Source organism: Osmia bicornis, chromosome 3 (genome assembly GCF_907164935.1).
Source record: "Osmia bicornis bicornis chromosome 3, iOsmBic2.1, whole genome shotgun sequence".
NCBI classification, from domain to species: Eukaryota; Metazoa; Arthropoda; class Insecta; order Hymenoptera; family Megachilidae; genus Osmia; species Osmia bicornis.
Genome location: NC_060218.1, coordinates 538,560 through 561,111, shown reverse-complemented (window position 1 = coordinate 561,111; position 22,552 = coordinate 538,560). Strand labels below are relative to the sequence as shown.

General features: G+C 37.7%; 1 protein-coding gene across 1 annotated transcript in view; it reads left to right on the top strand.

Moving 5' to 3' along the window:
• LOC114876047 (peroxidasin-like) overlaps window positions 1–22,552 on the top strand; it is a 102,591-nt gene that overhangs the window by 50,591 nt on the left and 29,448 nt on the right. The window contains exon 5 of the mRNA XM_029187054.2: window positions 162–339. Coding sequence (XP_029042887.1) covers window positions 162–339 — 178 coding nt within the window. The remainder of the gene's footprint in view (window positions 1–161; window positions 340–22,552) is intronic.

Here is a 22,552-nt window from a genome sequence, read left to right as displayed (position 1 = left end):
TTCGCAGTAAAAGGATTAATTATAATTAAAATTTTCTTTCCGTTTTGTCATCAGTGACCATCATGAGGTCATTTCAATCTCCCACCGTTTGACTGTTAGAAATATTTGCAAGCCAAAAGGCAGAACGTAAATTGATAAAAATGATTCGTTGCGTGTTACAGTACCGAGGGTAGAAATTGTGGATGAACACGGCGCGACGGCAGGTGACAAATTCTACAAAGCGGGCAGCACGATAGAATTGAAGTGTGTGGTCAGCAATATACCGCAACCCACCGGGTACGTTACGTGGCGGCACGGATCCCGAACGCTAAATTACGACATCACTCGTGGAGGAATCAGGTGAGTCTCGAACATACGATTTAATGGCACAGAAATTGATTTCACTGCGCACTCGGCACCAGTTATAATTTTGTGGATATTCGCCCTGTTATCAGGCTGTGAAATCGAAATTATGCCACTGCTGGAATTTCATTTTCCCATCATTCGTAAAACTATTGAGAACACCTATACGTTAAATACCCCCAGAAAAAATTAACCTTCGGTAATATCGGTAATTAAAATCAATTTAATTTTTAATTTTATCCAATCATAAGAAAAAAAAGTGTGAAAAAATTTGATTATTATCTGCTTCAAGTTTGAGTATATAAATACATATATTAAAAATTTGCAGCTTCGGTATACGTGTATATGATTTTCTCGGATGTATAGATTATAACGAGCGGTACAAAAATTCGAGTTCCCTGAAAGTCGGATCTCATTAGACGAAATCAGAGACTTGTAGTTTTTTTATGAAGTTACAAGGGGGTAGCATAAAGTTTCGTTCCGAGATTGGAGAACTTTCAAGCTACTCTAAACTGCTATTGTAAATGTGAATTTCTAGTTAAACTTCAGATGATCGTTGGGTGGATCGAAAATGCGATTGTTAGGGTTTGTTAGCCAGGAATAAATGTCTTTCGTTAAAGTGCAATCAAACAAGAGATAATGGAGATGCTTCAGTTTAATATTTATAGAGCAAGATATTCATATAAAAATGCAAATTCATTTTAAATGGATAAATGGATGCTACAGAGTGTGCCAAAAATTTAGTAATTATAAATACAATGATTATTAATTGTTATGTGAGTAATGGAGTATATTCGCGATCAGATCTGACTTCTGTGGGGAGGATAGCGACATAAGGGAAGCAGGAATTCTCAAAATCTTCCTTTTAATGATATAGCGATTTAGAAACAAAATAATATAATTTTTAATTCTTGAATATTATAGAATTTAATAACCATTTTTTACTATTTTATTTCTTTTCTTTAATTAAAGCAAACCAGTTTGATGCAACATCTGACCGCATAGACAATATTCAAATATGATTTGCGGCCAGCCGATAGTTTATGCAGGCTGCATGGGAGATTCTAATTGCTTCGATAAAGAATGGAACGTTCGTTGAATTTTGAGAGGCTTTCATTATAGTTCTGTGAACCGGCAGACGTTGATCGTCAACGTGTGTGACCTAATTGGTTATAGATATGACAGAATTCATGAATTTTAAATAGCTTCGTTCGGTTACTCTCGGCCTTTCGATCACGATCAGATCCGTCGATAAATCGATTCGCGGCCATGCATCTCACGTTTTAATGCGTTCACTGTCACGCGAAGGCGACTTCCTTCTCGTCAATTTCGAATTTCAACGAAAACCGTTTGACGTTCTTCTGACGGAACATTAATCGTGTGTCTGTTTCGTCAGTTTCCTACATTCTGACCACGTATCGACTCTTTCCATTTGTCAAAAACTTGTAAGAAAAAGAAATGTAATTGTAACCCATGATTTTTCGATTTTGCGATGACAAAAGCAAAGACCTGTGATTAATAATATTTATGAATCAACAAATGTTGATTGTTATTCGAGATATTACAATTTTTTTTCTTACACGGTAATAGCACAGTCTTTGTTTTGATACAAGATACATGCAAAAAAAAATCTACCCAACTGGGCTCGAATAAGATCAATTAATCATCTTCAAAAATGTCTTCATGAGATTATCGATTCGAAATCTTTCGATTATTTTTCATTATTTCAAGTTATTTTCATACGTTTATTCCGAGATACTCTTGTCACGGGCAATATCACCGTCAGCTAAAATTCCATTTTTCATTTCATCGTCGATGCATACATGAACTTATTAACCTTTTTTTCCCTGCGTGTCTGGTTGGACGCGTGCTATACGTATAACTCGATTTAACCTACCCACCGTTCGAATCCGGGATTTGCAATTTATTTGCTGAGCTCTATTCACCTTTAATCCGCCTATGATCAATATCAACCTCGCATTCATTTCAAACTTCATTAACGACACGCCGCCTAATGGCGTGGCGAGAATTCTTCGATCTTTTCATTTCCACACCGACGATGCTTTCGATTGGAAATAATCGAAAATAATACGAATCGAGAAACCACCCAGTTTCATTTCGATTTATCTTTAACCGTGTGATTAAAAGAGTAAGAAATTCTTCTTTAATAAATTATATCGGAATATTGGCCATTACAATAGATTTCTTATAATTTTCCGCACTTGGGGCTGTAGGGAAGGAAACTTTTTAGGAAACGAAAGCTGAAAAAGTGTCCTCATCATGTCGGACAGAAATACTCGGTTGTCGTGTAAAGAAGCTCGGAAAATTTGTAGAATAATTGGAATTTTTTTTTGTTTTTGTCAAGCTTTACGTTTGAATGTGGTCCAGTCAAACGATTGAAATAATGGATTTATCCAGCCTCGCGTGGCCATGTTTTTTTCCAACTGGTATTTCATGAAATAAAAGACATCCGAAAAACCGCTGCTCTTTTAACGTCAACTTGTGACCGGATGGGCAAATCATTTCAAAAACAATCGTTCTTTTATAAAAGTGGGTATGAATTAAAAAAAAATTGACGCAGGGAAATGGTTTTCAAATTGTTCATTGTTACCAAAAAAAACCTGTACTGATACTGGTATCGTGTTTTCATTTGTTGTGTTTGGTTAGTAACAATTTTCACTGCCTATACTGTGGCATTCTATATTTGTTTGTATTTTTTTTTTTTTTTTTTTTTTTTTTTTTCTACCAGAGAACTACTAAATGATTATAGGTACACTTCTCTAGGGAAAATAGCTATATGGGGAAAGTATGAATTCTCAAAATATTTCCATGATTTTCTCTTTGGTATACCTTCAGTCTTCTCTCAGCCTTATTACCGATTGATACCACCTAGCCCGTGTATATTCTCCTCGTGCTCAAGCAGGGTTTGTGCTTCTGTATAATTCACTACTACCTACTAAAGATTTTCCCACGGGATCAGAGTATCCAGGTATTCGTCCATTTCCGAGAATCTCTAGTTCTCCATAATATAATTCTATGCAGTTCCTTGTCACGGCGTTTGCGCCGAGTATGGAGCCAACAATGCCATTTTACCTCCTTAATATAATCTTAATTTAACCGGTTAGTCCTGTCTTAATATAGCAGTGACTTTAAAGGATAAGATTACTCGAGTCTTAGTGGATTAACGTCGATCGTCCGTTTAGTTCGTGAACTTAGCGCTAATGAAGATTCGAACCATCGTTGCTTCTTGGATTTTAATTAACCTCGAGCATTAAACCTCGAACCTAACTTCTTCTTAATGGTTGATTCTTGATTTATCACTGTTTGCAACATTCTATTTTCTTAAATAATCGTATTTTGAATATTATTTATAAAGGTCTTAAATCAGATGAGTTTCACGTGTTTATAATTAAAATCTGTATGATACAATTGTATCATTTCTGTATGATTATTCACACCTCACTTGTGCTCTTAGTTATTATAATTCAGCCGTCCGTGTCAATTAAGAGTTTCTGAGAAGTTATTAATCGCGAAATTATGTCGTGACGTTAGAGTCATCCAACTTTCTCTCCACGGACCGACAATTTTAAATGTTTAAAGTAGTTCGCAAAGTAGAAAGCGTACTGTTCACTTCTCTATTCTACCTATAAACTCAAGTTAACAGCTTTCAGTTCTAATAACAGAATTAAAGCATAATTTCAGCTTAACAACGGTACCTGGTTAATATCACTCGACATGAGATTAGAATTTCTATTTGAAAATTACTTTGTATATAAAAGTATTTAATACCTTTAATTTCTGTAGACTATAAACGTATGTAAAATTCAATATTATAATTGGAATTTTGGAAATTTCTGGAATTTTTTAATTTTAGAATGTCAGAATGATTTAGTTCACATTTTGGAGAGTGGTTAAGAGAGTGGATAAGGAAACACCTAGGAAAATCGATGATAACTCTGATAATAAATACTTCTCTTTCTTTATTTTGTCCATATCATTCGCTCTTTCTCTCGTGGGAAAAAGGAATTTGTCGAGCGTATCGTTGAAAATTTAATCATTCCCGAAAGCGTTCGATTATTGTGCCGCAACACGTGACGCACGAGCATGTTCTCTATTCACCGTTATCATCGGAGAGGGATGAACGAGGGGTTGCTGGTAGGGGGAGGTGAAGGGGGTATTGAATAATACATACGGCGTTTCCAATAAATTCGCGAAAAAGCGACGGCCTATTTCAATTATCAGCCACGTATAGGCAATTGTACGTCCAGTAATTTTTATAGCTCTGAACAGACATTCCATGGATTCTTGGTTGACGGTTTAACGTTTATGAACGCGTTGCGAAAGGAATATACGACGATCCATGTATTTTCACTTTCAATCGAATTCTTCGCTCGAATAACCATTTTCAAATGATTTCATTCGAATAACGGAGAGATTTGATGAAAGGACCCATAAAATGCTCCGGTGTTCGAGCATCGAAACCATCAATGTCTCAACGAACAATAAAGCTGTCACGATCACACGACTCTCGACTCGTCGACGGATCAAAATCGAGGTAAATCCCGGTGCATTATGAACCGAAGGCCAGTCATTCGCGATAATGACGATCGGATAACCGTGACGGACCGGTTTATCGGCCATTTACAAAAGGAGCAAAGTTTCTGGCGAATTGGTAATGCTTTTCAAACGATGCGCCATTATTGAGTCGACACAGGCACGTACGATTTATCCAGAACATTCCATTACATTTTGATTGGCTCCTGAGAACCATTTTATCGAGATCGTTTAACCGTCGGCGTCAAACGCAGCGCTGTAAATAAATGGACGTTCCATCAAATCGTTCTGCGTCTCCACTCTGCCCGGAACATCGTCCTGCGCGTTAAACGGTGTAGTCGAACTAACTTTGATCTCATTTGTTAAATCTAATTTCATTGTCAAAGTTAAACAAGTTACATTGAATTACGAGAATTGAATGTACAGTAAACTTTAGCTGTACATAGCGTTGGCTACAGAGCTGTGCGGGCGGATAATCCCTGGAATTGGCAATATAGAAAGCGCAAACGTTGTCTCAGTGTTTGACGGACGATTTCGCGATTGTATTTGTCGATGAAAAAACGATTCGTAGGGTCTTATCTAGCATGCGGCGTCACTTGGTCGCAGGGCTGTTAGGGCAGCGTGATAAAGTTGCTCTTCGACACTTCACCACGAATCCAACGTTGGTGAAACCTAATCCAGCTGATTGCAGGTGCTTCAACTTGGCTTTCTATCATCCACAGCGTCGTCGCTTAATTATTCAGCCAGACTGCACGACAGACTTTAAATAAGATTCCCTTCACGCTTGCCTTGATGCGTTAATTTCACCAAGTTAGACGCGATTTAATTAAAATCCCGCGTTCTACGATAAACGATGCGCTATAACCAACAATTACAGGAAATTGAAAATTCACTGGTAGGGATGAACTTCAAGTAATTCTCTTACGATGTTGGCTTCTTTCATTATCAATCTTGCAAACGATTATCAGTTACAACAGTGGTCCAAATTACTGACATACCTGATGCGTCACCAACACCCTAATGACGGGAATATTCAGCTCGAAATAGTCTGAATATTTAATTAGAAATCGTGATCTGGTTACAAGCATAACCGAATGAATCATGTGACTGATATGGCGGTCGCAGCGCCATTTGGATTACGTTAGCCGACAAGATGGCGCACGCTGCAGGCATGTGCTCAACGGACTTGACCAACTTCCTAAGGGTCCACGGTGAAGAGTAATAGACAGAAAGGTGGCGAAGCATAGTATACGGAGGATACGATGCAGCAGAATAATGCAGCGCACGGCTGACTCTATAATAACATTATGGTGCATCCTAACTTTATCGATGAAGTTCGAGACACGCTGCTGCCCCTCTCTCCAATCTTTGTCGATTTCGGCAACTGTATAATTCATGAAGCCAGTACACGCTGAATCCTTTCGTTGCATCCCCGAAGTCACTACAATTTTTATGAATCATATTTTCTCTATGATAAATAGAAGGTGATAGAAAATGGTTGATGCTTACGGTTTCGCCGACAAGCAGAATTTTAATAGGAAATGAGATTTTTAAAAGAAATTTTCGTTAAAAATTATTTCGAATTGATACAAATTGCGGTCCGTTGCAAAGTTTCGTTAGAAACACAGCAGGCTGATTAGCCTCGTGTATGCTTTGCTCTGTGTTTAAATTAGGATATAAAATGTTTGTTTAAAGTTCAGGGAATGCACAGATGTCGCGAATGGTTCAAACTTTTAAATTATGCACGCTCTCTTGCCTCATATTAGCGACATTTTGTTTTAATCAAAATTTCATAAGCTCTTTATGTAAATTTAATGAAGATAAACGAACGTTTCGTTAATCTCTTACGCGACTAGTATACGCGTCGACCGCACAGAAACAAAGTTTTGCATTTACGTGTATACACGTCGAATGGAGTTAACTGGTTACCTATTGTATCTCAATATTGAAGTATTGTACAATAATCTTGAGGATAATTTCACAAATCAAAGTTCCATATGGCATATAAAAGTTTGTGTTTCGGCATGGTATACCGATTGTGGAACACATCACGAAAAGAAGACAAACTGAAAATGTGTTCGGTTTCGAATATACGTACACCGTAGACTGTACAGAGTAATACAATTCGCAGTTTGTCGACGATCCTTCGTAAGTGTCAAAAATAGTCGCGTGACGAACGAGGTGGCCACAATCGAGCCCTGTACACCGAGTATCGTTGACGTCTGTCGAGGTACCCGTCCGTTTTGGGTTATTTAGGCGAGCACGCTCGTTTGTCCCGCAAACCGCTCAACAATTGCCCTTCCTCTATGAAATTTATATCCGTATTCTGTGAACGTTTCGATCGGTTGTACAAGCACACCGTTGACGATCGTGACAAGTAAGCCCAATCATTTCTTCGGTCATCGACACGTGAAATTGTTCAACCGGTCGCGTATTGGATCGCGATGGCACGCAACCGATCTGGTATTATTGCTGGACGATGGTTCGGACGGGTCAGCAACGGCTGACAGTGCGCACTGGCCGATCCATTACTCGGCAAATCAATTAGGGCACAGGCACGATCTGCGTGAGGGGTAGTGGAGAAAGAGAGAGAGAGAGAAAAAAAAGTGGCGAAAACAAAGCGTTTAATCGGATTTTGTTTTATCGGCCGCACACAACGAGACTACGCCGACGAAATATTTCATCGGGAACAACGGGCAACTCTGCTGCCCTTTTTCTCTTTTTTCTTCCCTTCTTGTTGGTGTGCACGGGACACCTCTATATCGATGTCCCAGTCCGGCTGAAATGGGATGTATATTTCAAAAATTCTATACCAAGGCTGATTGTTTTTTTCTGATTGTCTCCTGGTACAGCATCTTCTTTTACTCCATTTCGAGTACATCTCGAAGCCACTCAAGGAACTCGCCAAATTTATCATCTTACCATGAAATTGAGCGAAGAAAAAGCAAGGGTAAATCACATTGGGTAAGGTGCAGCAACCGCAAAGTCGAAAGTTTTCATCCTCCGTGAACTTTTACGATACTTACACGGCGACTTCTTTACGACTTCCGGTAGAAGGTTGCCGCGTACGCGGATTCCGTTACGAAACAAAGATAACCACCGAGGATTTGTCGCGCGTAAGTGGCGTCTGCGCCGGAAATCCGCTCGTGTGGCCAACTTTCGACGTTTTACAACGAACAAACGCGTCAACCATAAAATCGTTGGGTTGATGAGAAAATGAGAATGTAGATTTCAATGAACAGGTTGCGTTTACTGCTTTTTCTTCCTTGAAGGAACTCCAAGAGCGGATCGATAACGTTGATAAGAGAGAGAGAGAGAGAGAAAAAGGATTGGTAACTTTTTACAGTAAATACTAAAGCATATATCTTTATGAATTGTTACACTTTTTTTTCATATTTGTTGACAAAAGTGTAAAATAGTAATTGTATTTTTATGTTGACTTAAGTTGTTCTTTCAGAGAACGTTTCAATTGTAGTTTCATTGTATTTTTAATGATTGCGGGATAAAGTTTGATTGAACACATACACTCGGTAGATTAATAACATTAGTGATACTTTTCTGAGAGTGTCAGCTGTTGTACCTTTAAACTTGAGCTTTGCAGGAAAGATCGATGGTGATTGAGCCGATGTTGTAAGTAGTATAATAAAACTTAAACGAGGCAACCACCATAGTAAAGCACCTGTTCTCTTCTAATCATTAAAATTAAACGACCTACCCATGATTAGTATTAAGAACAGTAATTGTCTTAATGGTTTCGTGTGCCTTTTGCATTACTGGTTCGAAATTAATTTGAAATTCTGTATCCTTTGCTAAAAGTATAATTTAAAAAAAAAAATTGAATTTTTTTGGGTGTATTTTTTAAAAATTTTATGTTCTGCAAATATAATCAAAAAACCAGATTTTCTTTGCTTTAAAAAATATGATTTTGTTTGAATAATTAAAAAAATTATTTTTTTATTTTTTTATTCATTTTTGTCCGGTTATTACAGGAGAGAAACGAATGTATACGAGGAAAATCTAATGGTGAATGGTTTAGGGGCTCCTGCTTTGAGTGTTTACGTTAACGAATGTTTAAATTTCCTCGATCATTAGCAACGCAATATTTGACTTGGTTCGTGCAACTTTCTGCTTAGCCAACGAACGTTATTATTATTATTATTATTATTATTATTATTATTATTATTATTATTATTATGCTTTAGACCGCAATGATTGCTTTGCGTTCTCATTAACGAGTCCACGGAGCCAGTATCCATCCACCGACCGAGAAACAATCCTACGTTAACAAGGAATGCAAAACAGAACGCATAAAAATTTCAATAAACACTGGAGTTTAATGAGAAACCGTCTCTATTCTGGTCTGTGTTCCACTTTAACAGTGAAAAACTTTTGAAAAATGTAGAAATCAGTATCGCGATTTCTACAATTTTACTCAGATGTCATAAGGCCCGTACTAAAGTTCAAATTAACCTGCTTACCACTTTTGATTCGATTGAAACAAAAATGTTCAAGATATAAAAAACCTGTGAAAGTTACAAGTTGTTATAGAAAAATTGCATTTCCTGATCTTAGGAAGGGTCGCAAGGATCAATCCGTATTAAATCCTCCCTACATACACGTCTATAACAATTGAATCTGTTTTAGCCGTTTCACGGCTCTCTTTTTATTGTTGTCGCGACACATTGCTACCATTCACAACCGGATCCGTTCGTCAGGATCTCCATCGTCGGACAGAGAAGCAAGCATTGTGTCGCTGGTATCAGCCTGGCTGTAACCCTGTAATCCGTAGCTGCGAATTTCACGATTGCATAGAGCTTCAAACTGGGCTTGATTTAAGTTGTCACGTGCACGTACGTACGCTCGAATGGACGGGCAAATCGTGTGAGAAACACTATTTCAACTTACTAGAAACTCTTTATTATATTAAATTGTTATTACAGAAAACATGTTAAACAAAATTTGCATCGTGGAAAGCATCAGCATAATTGAATATACACTATACAGTTTAGCATAAAAATAGGAAAATAATATATATATCAATGTTTCAAAATATAATACAAAATTTAGAAATTCAAGTTGAAGATTTTCCACCGAAAGAAGGTTGTTTTTAAGAAGTTGTAAGATCACTTACAATAAGTTTGTTAAATACCTTACCTATACGTTCTACCCTTCATAGTCTAATTTTGTGGGTTTCTTAAAAAAAGTTCGCTAGGTTATCCAACCGACAAGACGTTACGATGGCCAGCCACGCAGAATGATTCAAAAATATTTTCTACGAACGAACGTTTTGGCGATGGTCCAATGTAATTAGCAGTATTTTCGCGCCAAGTGGCTTTCGACGGTATCGCAAATATTCCCCCAGTTTTCTCTGATTTTGGCATGGGGGTGGATCGAACTATATTCTTTTTTTTTTTTTCTTTCGTGGCTTATTAAAAGCTGGACCCGCATTTATTATTCCGAGCCGGTTCTTCCGGTAAAGTAATTCGAAATTTTGGACGAACACGATCTCGTATGAAAGTCGAAACATTTGGAAGTAATCCAAGCTACCGGTTACTCGAATTTTCTCATAGAGAATTCCACGTTTCTGGCGAATTATGTAACCGACGCATGAAATAGTGGGCCAGTACTGTCGTCGACGTTCTTGTTCATCGATTTAGGAAAATGTTCGCGCAACGATTTCTTCCAAGTACATACATTTCAATCTTTATTTTCATGCTATTTTCATGCCATTTTCATGCCATTTTCATGCAGAGCAACATGTACATCTAGTACCGATAACAAATTAGCGTGGTGTCAGGAAGGTACACAACATCGTTTCATTACAAGTTCTTCAACTTTTCCTCGTAAATCTTCATTCATTTCGAGAGTGGAAAAAATAGCTGGTTCAGTGTGCTGATAAGTTACGAGCTACGATCATTTCCAGGGAAACACCGTTTTTCTTACGATTCCATGCACACTGGAAATCACCACTTTTCATCGTCGGTGAATGAAAAGTTGACGCGAGGAATTCAATGTGTGAATACCATGATGACAGATATTAATACACGGTTTTATTGATTCTGTCCTGAATCATACATGCAGCTCGTATATGCGTTACGAGCGAAACGACGAAGAAAAATGTCTGATATTAACCGATCGACTTTCGATGGATTATAAAAAACACTTCGTCATCCTCTTCGACATACTAATTATAGTATTATAATTATTTTATTTTTGGGGGGGTGTTGCATAACAATTTAAACCAGGCTTCCCCAGAAAAAATTATGCGCAGGGTTCTCAGTAGCTGATATAAAATCGAACGGGAAACAATGGAAGGCATAAATTCAGTTGTTGACGAAGAGGGTTGAACAACAAATTGTCGGGCAAAACGTTGAAACTAATAGCTCATCGTGTTGTTGATGTGGCACACGTGAACCTGACAGAGCGTCGAGAGAAAATAAACTCGGGCAATCCAGTCGGAACGAGTAAACGTGACTCAAATTTAACCGGAAACTTGGTCGCGTTACGAACAATCGTCACCATGGCGAATTCAGCGTATACTTCTCCGCAGTTTCAACGACACGAAATAAAATGAATTTTCGACGTTTGAAAATAATCATTGTTACGTAAGGCGACGAGCGTCTGATTAAACACCGAGTCGCGCTACTGTTGCCAGCATAAATGCATAAATTTGTAACTATACTGTTGGATGGGAGAAGAGTCTCACTTATGCATGAACTCTAATAACTTTCGAATAATCTCTTGACTTCAAGCAGGATGTAATAGTCAAGAATGTCCTTGAACCGATTTCATATTTCAAAAATATGTCGAAAAATGCAGATTATGAAGTTTATGCTTTCTGAAGGTAAAGTTGCCTTAAACTGTATTTGTTACTTATTGAATTTGTGATATCAAAATAAGAGAAAATAATTATTATTTAAAATTACATAAAAATTTTTATGTAAACATAGAAAAACCTTTCGTGCGATTTCTCAGGAATAAATGAAAACTGAGCAAGGCGGTGGTTGTAGAAAGCTTGTAAAAAATTTTTACGCAACCACGAATTACACCATAGCGGGGTTTCGTGTCTGACATAAGAATTCGAAGTCGCTCAGTCGTGTTACCTAAGACCCGAGGGATGAATTCGTAAGATTGTCGGACCGTTGAGAAGTTATAGCGTTCCCCGTAAAATTCAAATCTCAGGGCTGGCCGAGTTGATCGGTGGTAACCATTCAACGAACCGTTGTAATGGCTCTAACTTCGACGTGGTGTATTGAATATTGATGTTTAAAATGTAATTGAAAATTTGCATCAAAAAAGAAAGATACGCAAAATTAATGTTCAAAATACAAATTTGTATATTTAGAATATTTCCACCGTATTTACTTTGAAAATTTATGCCATAGTAAATTAGTTTAAAATCGAATAAATTATACGTTTTATCCTGTGCTTTATTAAATGCGGTTATTTCTACTATATGGGTCAACGGGTTAATTATATTCTATTTAATTCCATCGATAATTTTATCGATAAAAAAGGGACCGTTTTTTATAACGACCTGATTATACGTTCGCTTTATAGAAAACGCAAGAGGAAAAACGAAAGTTAAGCAGAACTTTATCGGTTCCGACGATCGAAGGAAATGAAATTTAAGGTGGATGTCATTGGTTTCCTGTCTCCTTTCGATCAAAGCGGCCACCTTCTTGCACAACGTTGAAAAGTGATACTTCTAACGCGAGAAAATAGAGAGAGGTACACCTAGCCGTCAATTTCCATCTGTCGACTGTCGCGTCTCGATTTAAAGCCGCTCGAGTGTACACTTGCGATAGCATTATGTCGATTTCCTCAGTATTTTCTATCGCTGCCAGCTAAAAGCGTGAGTAAACCGGTATACAGGGTGTTCGTGTCGTTAAAGTACATTTTCGTGTGACAGCAAATAGCAATTTTTACTGTTATGGTAAAATTATGTTGTGAAAACTACTCGTTTCTACCAGTATAGTCATTTACATTTTTGTTTTGTTATTATTTTCACGTATAAAATACTCTGACGAGAGAAACTTGAGACACCCTGTATACACATATTTACTCGGTCCATATTTGCTTGAGAAAAGAACACGACTAGGCGTCGCACGCCCATTTACACCCAGCTGTTGGAAAGAGGGGGTTGGTTGGTTGCTGCGGGGGTTGGTGAGAGGCACTCGAGTCACAGACGAGTTACAGAAGGTAGAAAAAGAGGGTTCGAAGGAGGCGAGTGGCTGGAGAAAAAGAAGAGAAAAAAAAAACAAGCAGGAGAAGTACATCTTTCCTCTTTCAAAGCTGCTAGGTGTACCGTGTGTATCCTCTCTCGAGCATTGCCCAGGGAATTTAATTCCATTTTCAATTTACCTAAACCCCCTTACGCAAACTCGACTCCTCGGCTCCTGGAGCACCTCTGGACTTGCCTCTTTCGCGCACCAACCCCCTACTTTCAACCGTGTGCCCACCCTTTTCTTGCTTCTTACGGTTCTCCTTCGTTGCTTTCTTTTCTATTCGAGATCGTCGAGCGAGAAAAGCTTGTCTTCTTCGTCTCTCTTTTACTCGCTTTTCCTTTCAACTACCTTGGTAATCGTGAATGGAGAATGAGAGAGAGATGATGAATGGACGTGCAAGCAACTTTAGATCCGTGGCGTCGTTTATACCTCTTTTTATACACGGAAACGTCTTCCACTCTAGTCGGGTATTCAGAGATTCCTTCGCCAGAGCATGGTGACTGCTTCTTCTTTTCTTTTTTTTTTTTTTTTTTTTCACACCTTGAAGTGTCGTGCGCGGGCACTAATTAGCTTCCAACCACTTCCTTCCGTGTTGGTTGTTGTTCTCCATGGCATTTTGCGGAGCATACTGAAAGACTCTTGAACTATTATCATCAACTTTTCTCGGATCTCGGTCAATCTTGAGCAGTTAATATTCCTTAGGTTGCTTTTTTCTGCTGTTTTTCATGGAAAATGAAGTTATAGTTTTTCATGGAAACTAGGAATTATTTGTATCATCGTGGAAGATAAATTAAAAAGGCAGTTTTAAAGGCAAAATTATATGAGAAGAAAATATCAGAAATTTACAATACCACGGAGACTGTACACAATAAAAATTGCTTGGTTCGTTATAAGCAAACTATAAAAACAATATTGATCATGATGATGACGATGGTGATAATAATATTAATAATAATAATACAAAGTTAAGAAATACTAGTGCATAAAAATATAAAATGGCATAAAATTGGTTTTATAAATTAAAAGTGCAGCCAGTCGCTTGGCGCGTCAAGCACTGAGACAATGCGCATGCGTTGCGCAGTATGCTACTGCGCAGCCTCAGTAAGTTCTACCCCCACCCCGACACGCGCCTATATAAGTGACGGACTGGACTGATAGGCAATTCATTTTGGATAAGATCTCCTGAGCGCTTAGTTTTTTAGAAGTTCTTTCCTCGACGGTTCCAACAGTAAAATCACATTGCGGTGGTAATGTGCTTATAATCTACCATAATACATTTAATAATTGATTAACTTTCTTGCATTAAGAAATATCAAATACACTATCTCCATTAAATAGAGTGGTCCATTTAAATAAGGACACTTAAATATTTTTTGTAATTCCGATGGTATAACAAATATTTTACATGCAATTTGAATGGTATCAAAGGATTAACAGACTAAACGAATATTTTTTTGCTAAAAATTATTTTACTCGGATTATCAAGGTCGTCATATTTTTCCTGTTTTATTTCATAGCTGATTCAAATACGATGTATAATAACATCAGCTTGAAATGATTTTAGACTCAGAAAAAGAATTTTATAAGAATTCTTTCAAAGCAGAACGAATACAACTTTCTAGGGTCGCCTTCGTAACTCGACAATCCGCGCGTGATCTATTAGAAATCCGTGACTCTAACTACAGTCAAAATTTACGGTTCCGTTGGTAGGTGGATACAGGTGCGCGATAAATTGAAATGTCGTGATTCCAGCAGAAAAAAGAAACTTCCGTAAATTGTAACTAATATTTTCACCTAAACTTGTTAAATCGCGAATACAGCTCACTGCATCGACCATTACTTAGCCGAATGAATAAAGTGTACTATCCATTGGCCATACACTTTGAAAGATTTATAGGACTGTGATGTATTTCAAAGACAAACAAGCGCTCAATGTGCCTCCATTGGAATGGACGGTCGTAAAAAAAAAAAAAAATGGGATCCCTGATGGACCGAGGAACGTCAGATTTATGTTTATCGTTTCATTGGCAGTTCACGGTGACGTTAAAGAAGAAACATGTGCTGATAGAATTTTCATGGCTTATTATCTGTAACATTCCTCTAACTGTAAATAGGTTGAAATACTGCAATTGACGGAAACATAATGAAGTAACGTTACAGACGAGTAGTGTAAGTGAGAGAAAAAGATAAAGGACAAAGAAAAATAATTGATGGGGTCGAGTGAACAGAGCTTGATAACGGGATAGTTCAAATTAAAAGCTCTTAACAAAGAACACCAGTATAATAGTACTTGACAAGATTACACCTTTAAGAAGAGTAAAATGAAGTCCCTCTGATGATTTTGAACAATGTTTCTTCTTTTATCAAGTAATTAAGAAATTAATTAGAGAAGGTTAATGAGAAGAAGATTGGAAATTGGAAGAAAGTAGAAACCTACTTTTCATTACAAATTAAATGAAGAATGACTTATTGTATTCTCATTACTTTATTATAGTCTTGAAATAGAAAACAATTAAACTGGAAATATAGAATTCAATATTGAAATTTCAGAATTTTAGAATTTTAGAGTTTTTCAGTGTAAACGTTTACACACAAATAAGTGGGGTCCCCTTCCCCTAGATCGCTATTTGCCCTAGAAAATTCTATCGTGCTCGATGCTGTACATTGTACACGCATTTGACCTGCACCAATGTACGATGATCATTAACCGTGCAACCATAATCCCAACAAGTTTTATTGTAGTTAGAATTAACTGAGTATCAAGACGGAAAGCAACGAGATTAAGGAAGTATGAGCATCCTGAGATTAGGTGTCGCAGTTAGTATTCACCCAAAGTCCATATCTCGACCTATGAGATTAGAGTACCGTTTATACCATGAATAGGTATACATTTGCACAAGAAATTTCAGATTTATCTTCACGTAACGTAAACCGTTTCACGGTAGTGGCCCTGCGAGCGTAAACTCTCTTACGTCTTCGGGTCTTCGGTGTTGATCCTTGAATGCTCGAATACGGAATCACTTTCAGAAACCGAGTTATGACGGTATTCTTCTCTCGAGAACATACGATAGATTTAACAACGTCGAAAAATTATCGAGTTTCCTTGCAACTCTCCTCCTAGATTTCCATATTGTCTGTTTCAAACGGATCTCACTGACCGGGAAAATTAGAAATCAATGCGGATATAGAAGGTGGCATGTAACTGATGGAGCGAAACATTTTTACTTGGGAATTTAAAAATTCGATAATTCGAATATAATTTATTACATTCGGCGCGAATCTTTTGTCAATGAGCGTGGCCATTAACAGGAATTAAAATGCAATAGAAGATACGATCAACGTCAGCGTTTTGATTAATCACAGTGATTTGGCGTAACGCACGCACGCGGAATACTGCGGACCAGCAACCAATATTAATCACGCTTAAACCGGATGCGCGCCTGTAGCTCGCGTGTAGCCTACTGGAAGATCACCGTTTGCGGTCTTTTTAATAATAATTACCGTTCGTCGCCACGATAATTTCTTTTTCCAAAAAATAGCCATAAGATTCATCCTGACACGATTAATCGTCGCATATCCGAGGCCTACTCCATTCTTTCTTCCTACTTCCGGTTTCTTCTTGTCCACTTGCGTTAAGGGTGAACAAAAACGCGACAGAGCAAATGAAGTTGTCGGCTTTGAAGTCTCGTTAAAACGGCTGCCGACCTGTGGCACGGCGCCAAGTTTATCGCCCGTGATGGATGGTTTTCATACTTCCCTTTCATACGTTCCTTCTTTTTTTAATAACCGCCCGAAGGAAGGGGGGAGAGGTAAAAAGGAAGAACAAACGGGGCAGAATGCGCCGCTGCTAAATTATATATATTAAAAGTTGGCGGGGATATAACTTCCTGACCCGCCACTAGCGTGTTCGTTCTAACGCCTCTCCGCTGGCTCTTTTAACAAAGAGTTATAACCGTGGCGTATGGATTTTATACCGTCCCGGCGATTGTTCAATTATACGACTGTTAATTTATTGCCGCGAACAGTGTGACTTATCTAAGCACTGCTCGATCACCAGCTATGATTCATTTTCCACTTTGCACAATAGGAGGAAGTTGAATGGAACGGGGTGAATGGGTCAAACGGTGTGTTATTGTTATGGTAATAACTGCAATATGCGACCAACACGTCGTGTTAGATTTGACTCTCTTTCATGAAATTTTTTCATCAACCATCAACTCGAGCATAAAGAAACTAACGATATTCTATGAAAATACAAAATACGAGTATGTATACTGTTGGAAAAAAAATTTCAAGGTTTTTTAAATTTTACTAAAATACGTACATTTTTACACGTTCCTAAGATTTACGTACACAAAATGAATACGCAAAGAGTTTGCGATAAAATCTCTGTACACTACCATGGACGAGTAGCAGGTGCATCGTTAAAGTAACAAGATCTACTGATATTTGAAGATACTTAAGATGAAAGGGGTATCAAACTAGAATGGCGATGAAAATCGTTACAGAAAAAGCGTCCGGAAAAGAAGGAAGGGAAAAAAGGATGGCGTGTAAAATCGAGGAAGAGAGGAGGGAAGGGGATAAATTGAGTCGCGGGTAGAGGGAGATAGGGTAGGCGAGGGCGAGGAACGAGTATCGCTTTAAGAGCTTTTAAGCTCGTCGTTAAGCTGGGATTTATTTCTGACCTGTTTACAACGGGGAAACAATTGACCCCGTGAACGTCTTCGGTCAAGCTGTACACGAGTGCCTACTTCAAACAAACCTGAAGCGACTCGTTCTGTCTGACTAACGGCCACGGTTTAGGTCGCCACTCACGAAAGAAACGGTTTATTCGAGCTAAATGGACCCTCAGGGCGTCACTCTTGTCTCGCGACCTACAGGACCATCGTTTAACGATCAAATTATGCCCACGTGTTCGAAATCGCTTAATCGTTTTACGGAAAACCTTCTTGCTATTATGCAAGAGAATTTGTTTGTGACCTGTAAAATTTTACTATTAGTATTGAGATTCAAAACACTGCTTCTGGCAGCAGTTACTCGAAGTAGAAAGGATTTCCGAGAAATTGTAATACCTTGACAATGAAGAGTCGGTGCATTTCTCTTAATTGTTTGCAACGAGTGGTCGCTGTACTTGACGTTAATACTATCGTAAACATTGCTTGCAACGTTACGCAGGAAGTCAGACCTTTGTAAATATTATACGTAAAATGTGGTCGAAAAAAGTATTCAACCTGTTGTTTATAGAAGACGTAATTTGCAATACAAAAGAGAAGAAAACAAAAGGGTGAAATTGAAACGAAACATGAACGACAATTGTATTTTACATTAGCGCAGGATAAATAAACGAAGGGAAACGTATTAACCTCAGCCAGTTTACGTTTCCGTGTCGTATGGAACAGTTACTGTATACAAAATTCGCATGATCGCATCGGTGGAACTAATCACGTTAATGGCTAACTATACCGGAACGTGTAATTACAATTCCAGATAAATTCCTCGCATTTATCTGGTATTTACGCAGCTCGATCGGCGTTTAATTACAACATCCCTTAACCCTTGAAGCTAGTATTGCTTGGCACACTGTACACCATGGTAATTCTGTGTTGAACTTACTGTGAAATTGTCCGTGTAACAATGATACTGATTCTTACACTATAAAGAGATTCGTTCTATTTGTTACTTATATAATACAGACTAACAAAACACCGAATAAATTACCTGTTTAAAATTTCCGTAGACTAAAAATGTCCTCAGCTGGCAAAGTTAAGTTACAAAACAAACAAAATTTGCCGTGCCTAAGTTACACACCACAGCACTTTGCGACCCCGATTGTGTTCGACCTATAGAGTTCTCGTTACAAGAATATTCAAGCAGGTATACTGAACGAACACGACGAAGACTTCATAGTGTTCCACCGGTATATTATCCGCGACTTAATCGTCCGGGCTTGCAAACTTTTTATGGACCATTATTCAAAGTTTTCACAGGTATTCTTTAAGGGGTAAGAACGCGGTCCGATGATCCCGGAAGTCTCTCCTTTATTTCAACGTGAAGAAGGTACGAAGGAAGGATACTCTACTGTTTCATTGTCGCAAATTTTTACGACCTTCGCCAAGCACAGAAACCTCGTTTATTTTGGCAAAGATTCACTGTGTCGCTATTCTTGTTACGGTTCCTTCTACCACCGGTGGTTTCGTTGCATCTCGTTTTATTTCCATGAAACTTCGATCAGGTGATTGAAATTTATTTTATCCCTCTACCTTTTACGCGCAACCGTATGTTATGAGGAAAGTCAATCCATATTATTATGAAAATCAAAGCTATGAATCAATCAAACTGATTCGGAGATTAGTTTATGTATGAAACAAAGCAAACAGCGAACGATCTATCTTACTACAGAAATTGATCTATATATTGCTGGAGATAAAACAGCTGTCGAATTGATTTATAACATCGCGGGTGGTTGATTTTCTCGAAACTCAGGCTCTGTGCAAAAAATTTCATTCCACATTTTTCATCAGCTACATATTTTGTCTTTCAATAACCAAACTATCAGGGAAATATTTTCATTTTAACACAACCTAAATTAAATTTCAGTTATTATATTAATCGTGGTCCGAAGCATCATTGAAATCTCTACGAAAATCGAGAGATTTGTTTTTAATTACAATATTATGATACACGTCCGCTGCAGCTGATAATTGTTCACCGTTGTTTCACGAATCACTTGAGGAAAAGCGATCGCGCGTTTTCCGCACGAATGAATCACGTTGAAGCAATAAACGAGCCGTAATCGGCTCGGATTCTGCATAAAACTGCCGTCCACGTCGTCGCAATTCGACGCACCGTGACCCAGAACAATGACCGTTCCGGTTGAAGGGTGGATGAACTCGTTACGGGGAAAATAACGTTGATCCAAAGTTTCTTGAATATTTTAGAAACGAATCGGTGGTTCGGAAAATTCCTGTTATCCTGGTACACCGAGTTCCATCGATATCGTTTTTTTACTATGAAATAAATTGCATTTCAGATGTGTCTATCGTGTTAAGATTAATTTGACAGGAATTGATATAATTTTCAATTTATCGAATATTATCAAATTTAATATATAAAAATGCCTTTTTGTAGAACAAATTTTGGTTTTTCACAATTTTTTCCAAAAAGCACTCTGCACGTGTGAATATCATAATTAATATCCTTTTCTTTTAAAATTTCGTTCGAAAAAAGTAAATTACTTTTCCGTGTTTGGCTGTTACTTTCCCAGAAGTGCTAGTGTTATTCCTGTTGACTCATCAAATATTTTGCTACTTTTATCATAGATCGCCATTTTCTCTAGAAAAGTCTATTACGGCTCTCGTATAGTCTAGTCATAAACAGATTGCAAACAGTCAATATAATTGAAAGAACGCTCGAGTAACTGGCATTGAGACGAATCAGGCGATTCGTAACACGTCGGAGTTGGACTCTCGGTTTCAGGATACCGACCTGTGCTGAACGATCCTCTTAATCCTTTCGCAGTGTTACATCGAGGCTCATTTAACCCGTTACGAACCGACGCTGGAATTTCTACCGATACGACAAATAGGTCGATCTGGTCTACAGATAAGAATAAATCTGCGGTAAGGCTGAAATCCGTGCAAATTCCTTGAACCGGCCGCATAATAGATCGCGACGTTGAATGCCATGGAAATCACTGATCATCGACATTTCAAATTCAATTTATTTAATTTAATAAAATACAAACATTCGGAATCAATTTTCTCAAAAAAATGTATTAAAAAATTAATAGAGTTTAAAATTTGAAATTTGAAATTAAGTATTTCTATTCTTAATAATTAGATCTTCAGTGTGTTCAACGTGTTAATATTTTCGCCTTTTGTTTCATATGGCATTTCATTTTTTTTTTTTTTTCTTTTTATTGGCGATTATATTACTAGTTAAATGATACCCCTGTATGTACGGAATATCTCCTCGGTGTTAATATCATTTTCATACGACACGAGAGTGAAAATGAGTCCTCTGACCAGAATAGTCGATCAACAAAGCCACATTTTTTTTTTTCTAATTCTTTTCATGCGATTTTAATGAGATCATATCAACCTCCAAGTGTTCCGTTCGCTTTCTTCGGCAAATAACAAAAGAAGCCTGTTCTTCCCCATTCTTTTCTACCCACATTCAAGTGTCTCGAAAAGATCGAAAAATTCATTCCGAGGTAAGAATCCACGTGCATACACGTGAATGAGAGATCAAAGGACAGGAAAGAACGGACCGAACAGATTATTGCCTTGAAACAGAAGCCGCTCCTTTCTTTCGGGAATTTTCTTCCTTGCAAACTTGGAATCCACCTACTTCCTGCTCGTTTCCTCGCTGAAAGGTAAGGGTGAAAGATTAAGGAAGGAAATGTAGCCGTTGGGCGGTTACCACAACCCTTTCGGATTTTGTCTTTGAGGTTTAGAAACTTTTGGAAAGATACATCTTCGTTTCATACGTTTTTTAAACGCACAAAGTTATAATACTGGAAGTACTTTCATCAGTTTACTCCCCAGATTTTCGAAATTTACGTTGTGTGTATTAACACAAAGATATAGGAGTTCACTTCTTTCGCGTTACACAGGACATAGAATATTTCCACTTTGTCGATTTTCCGATTTCTCCGATTCACCGGGCGCAAAAATTTACGAGCGCGAAAAAATGCAGCCATGGAATGGAAACTTCTGTGTTTCATATCGACCGGCGGCTCTTTTTTTCCTTTCCTTGCATAAAATGCCAGCTTCGGTGCCTTTTCCCGGAGCCGGTGCAACGCTGCCAGGAAATTATACGACGGTTACAAAGCCTGTTTGGTCGCGAGAGACTTTTATGTTTCCCGCCTGAAATTTCAGGTTAATTATCGTGGTCTGTCTATGGTGTGTATTCAATAATCGTGTTCTTCTTTTCTCTCCTCTCAGATCGTAGAAAATACACGATTGCAGTCCGATTATTTAATCAGTATAATTGTAGGCGTTTTTAATAAAAGGATTCGTATGGTAAAATAACGAATTGAATAAATTGCATCAAAAATTGTAGTTCTACTCTTTTCTATACTGTAGATCTTTTTTCTAGAAACGTTTTCAATTTCCCATAATCAGTTACAAATCATTATTAAAGTCACCAACAAATCCGTAATTAACACTTTGACTGCCGCAGTAGAAATAGACGTGTGTGATCAGACAAAGGGACGAATTCTGGCCATGAAAATTCAGGAAAATTTCCGGTACTAAATAAAAATTTCACTCTGAATTTAGAAATTAAATTCGCTTCTATGATTTACTTTTTTTTGTGTTAGGTACCTTTATTAATTAGAGACATTCTGCGCATATAGAAAAAAGTAAAAAAATGTTCCATTTTATCAATTGAATAAACGAGCGACAGTTAATTCCGTTAAATTTAAC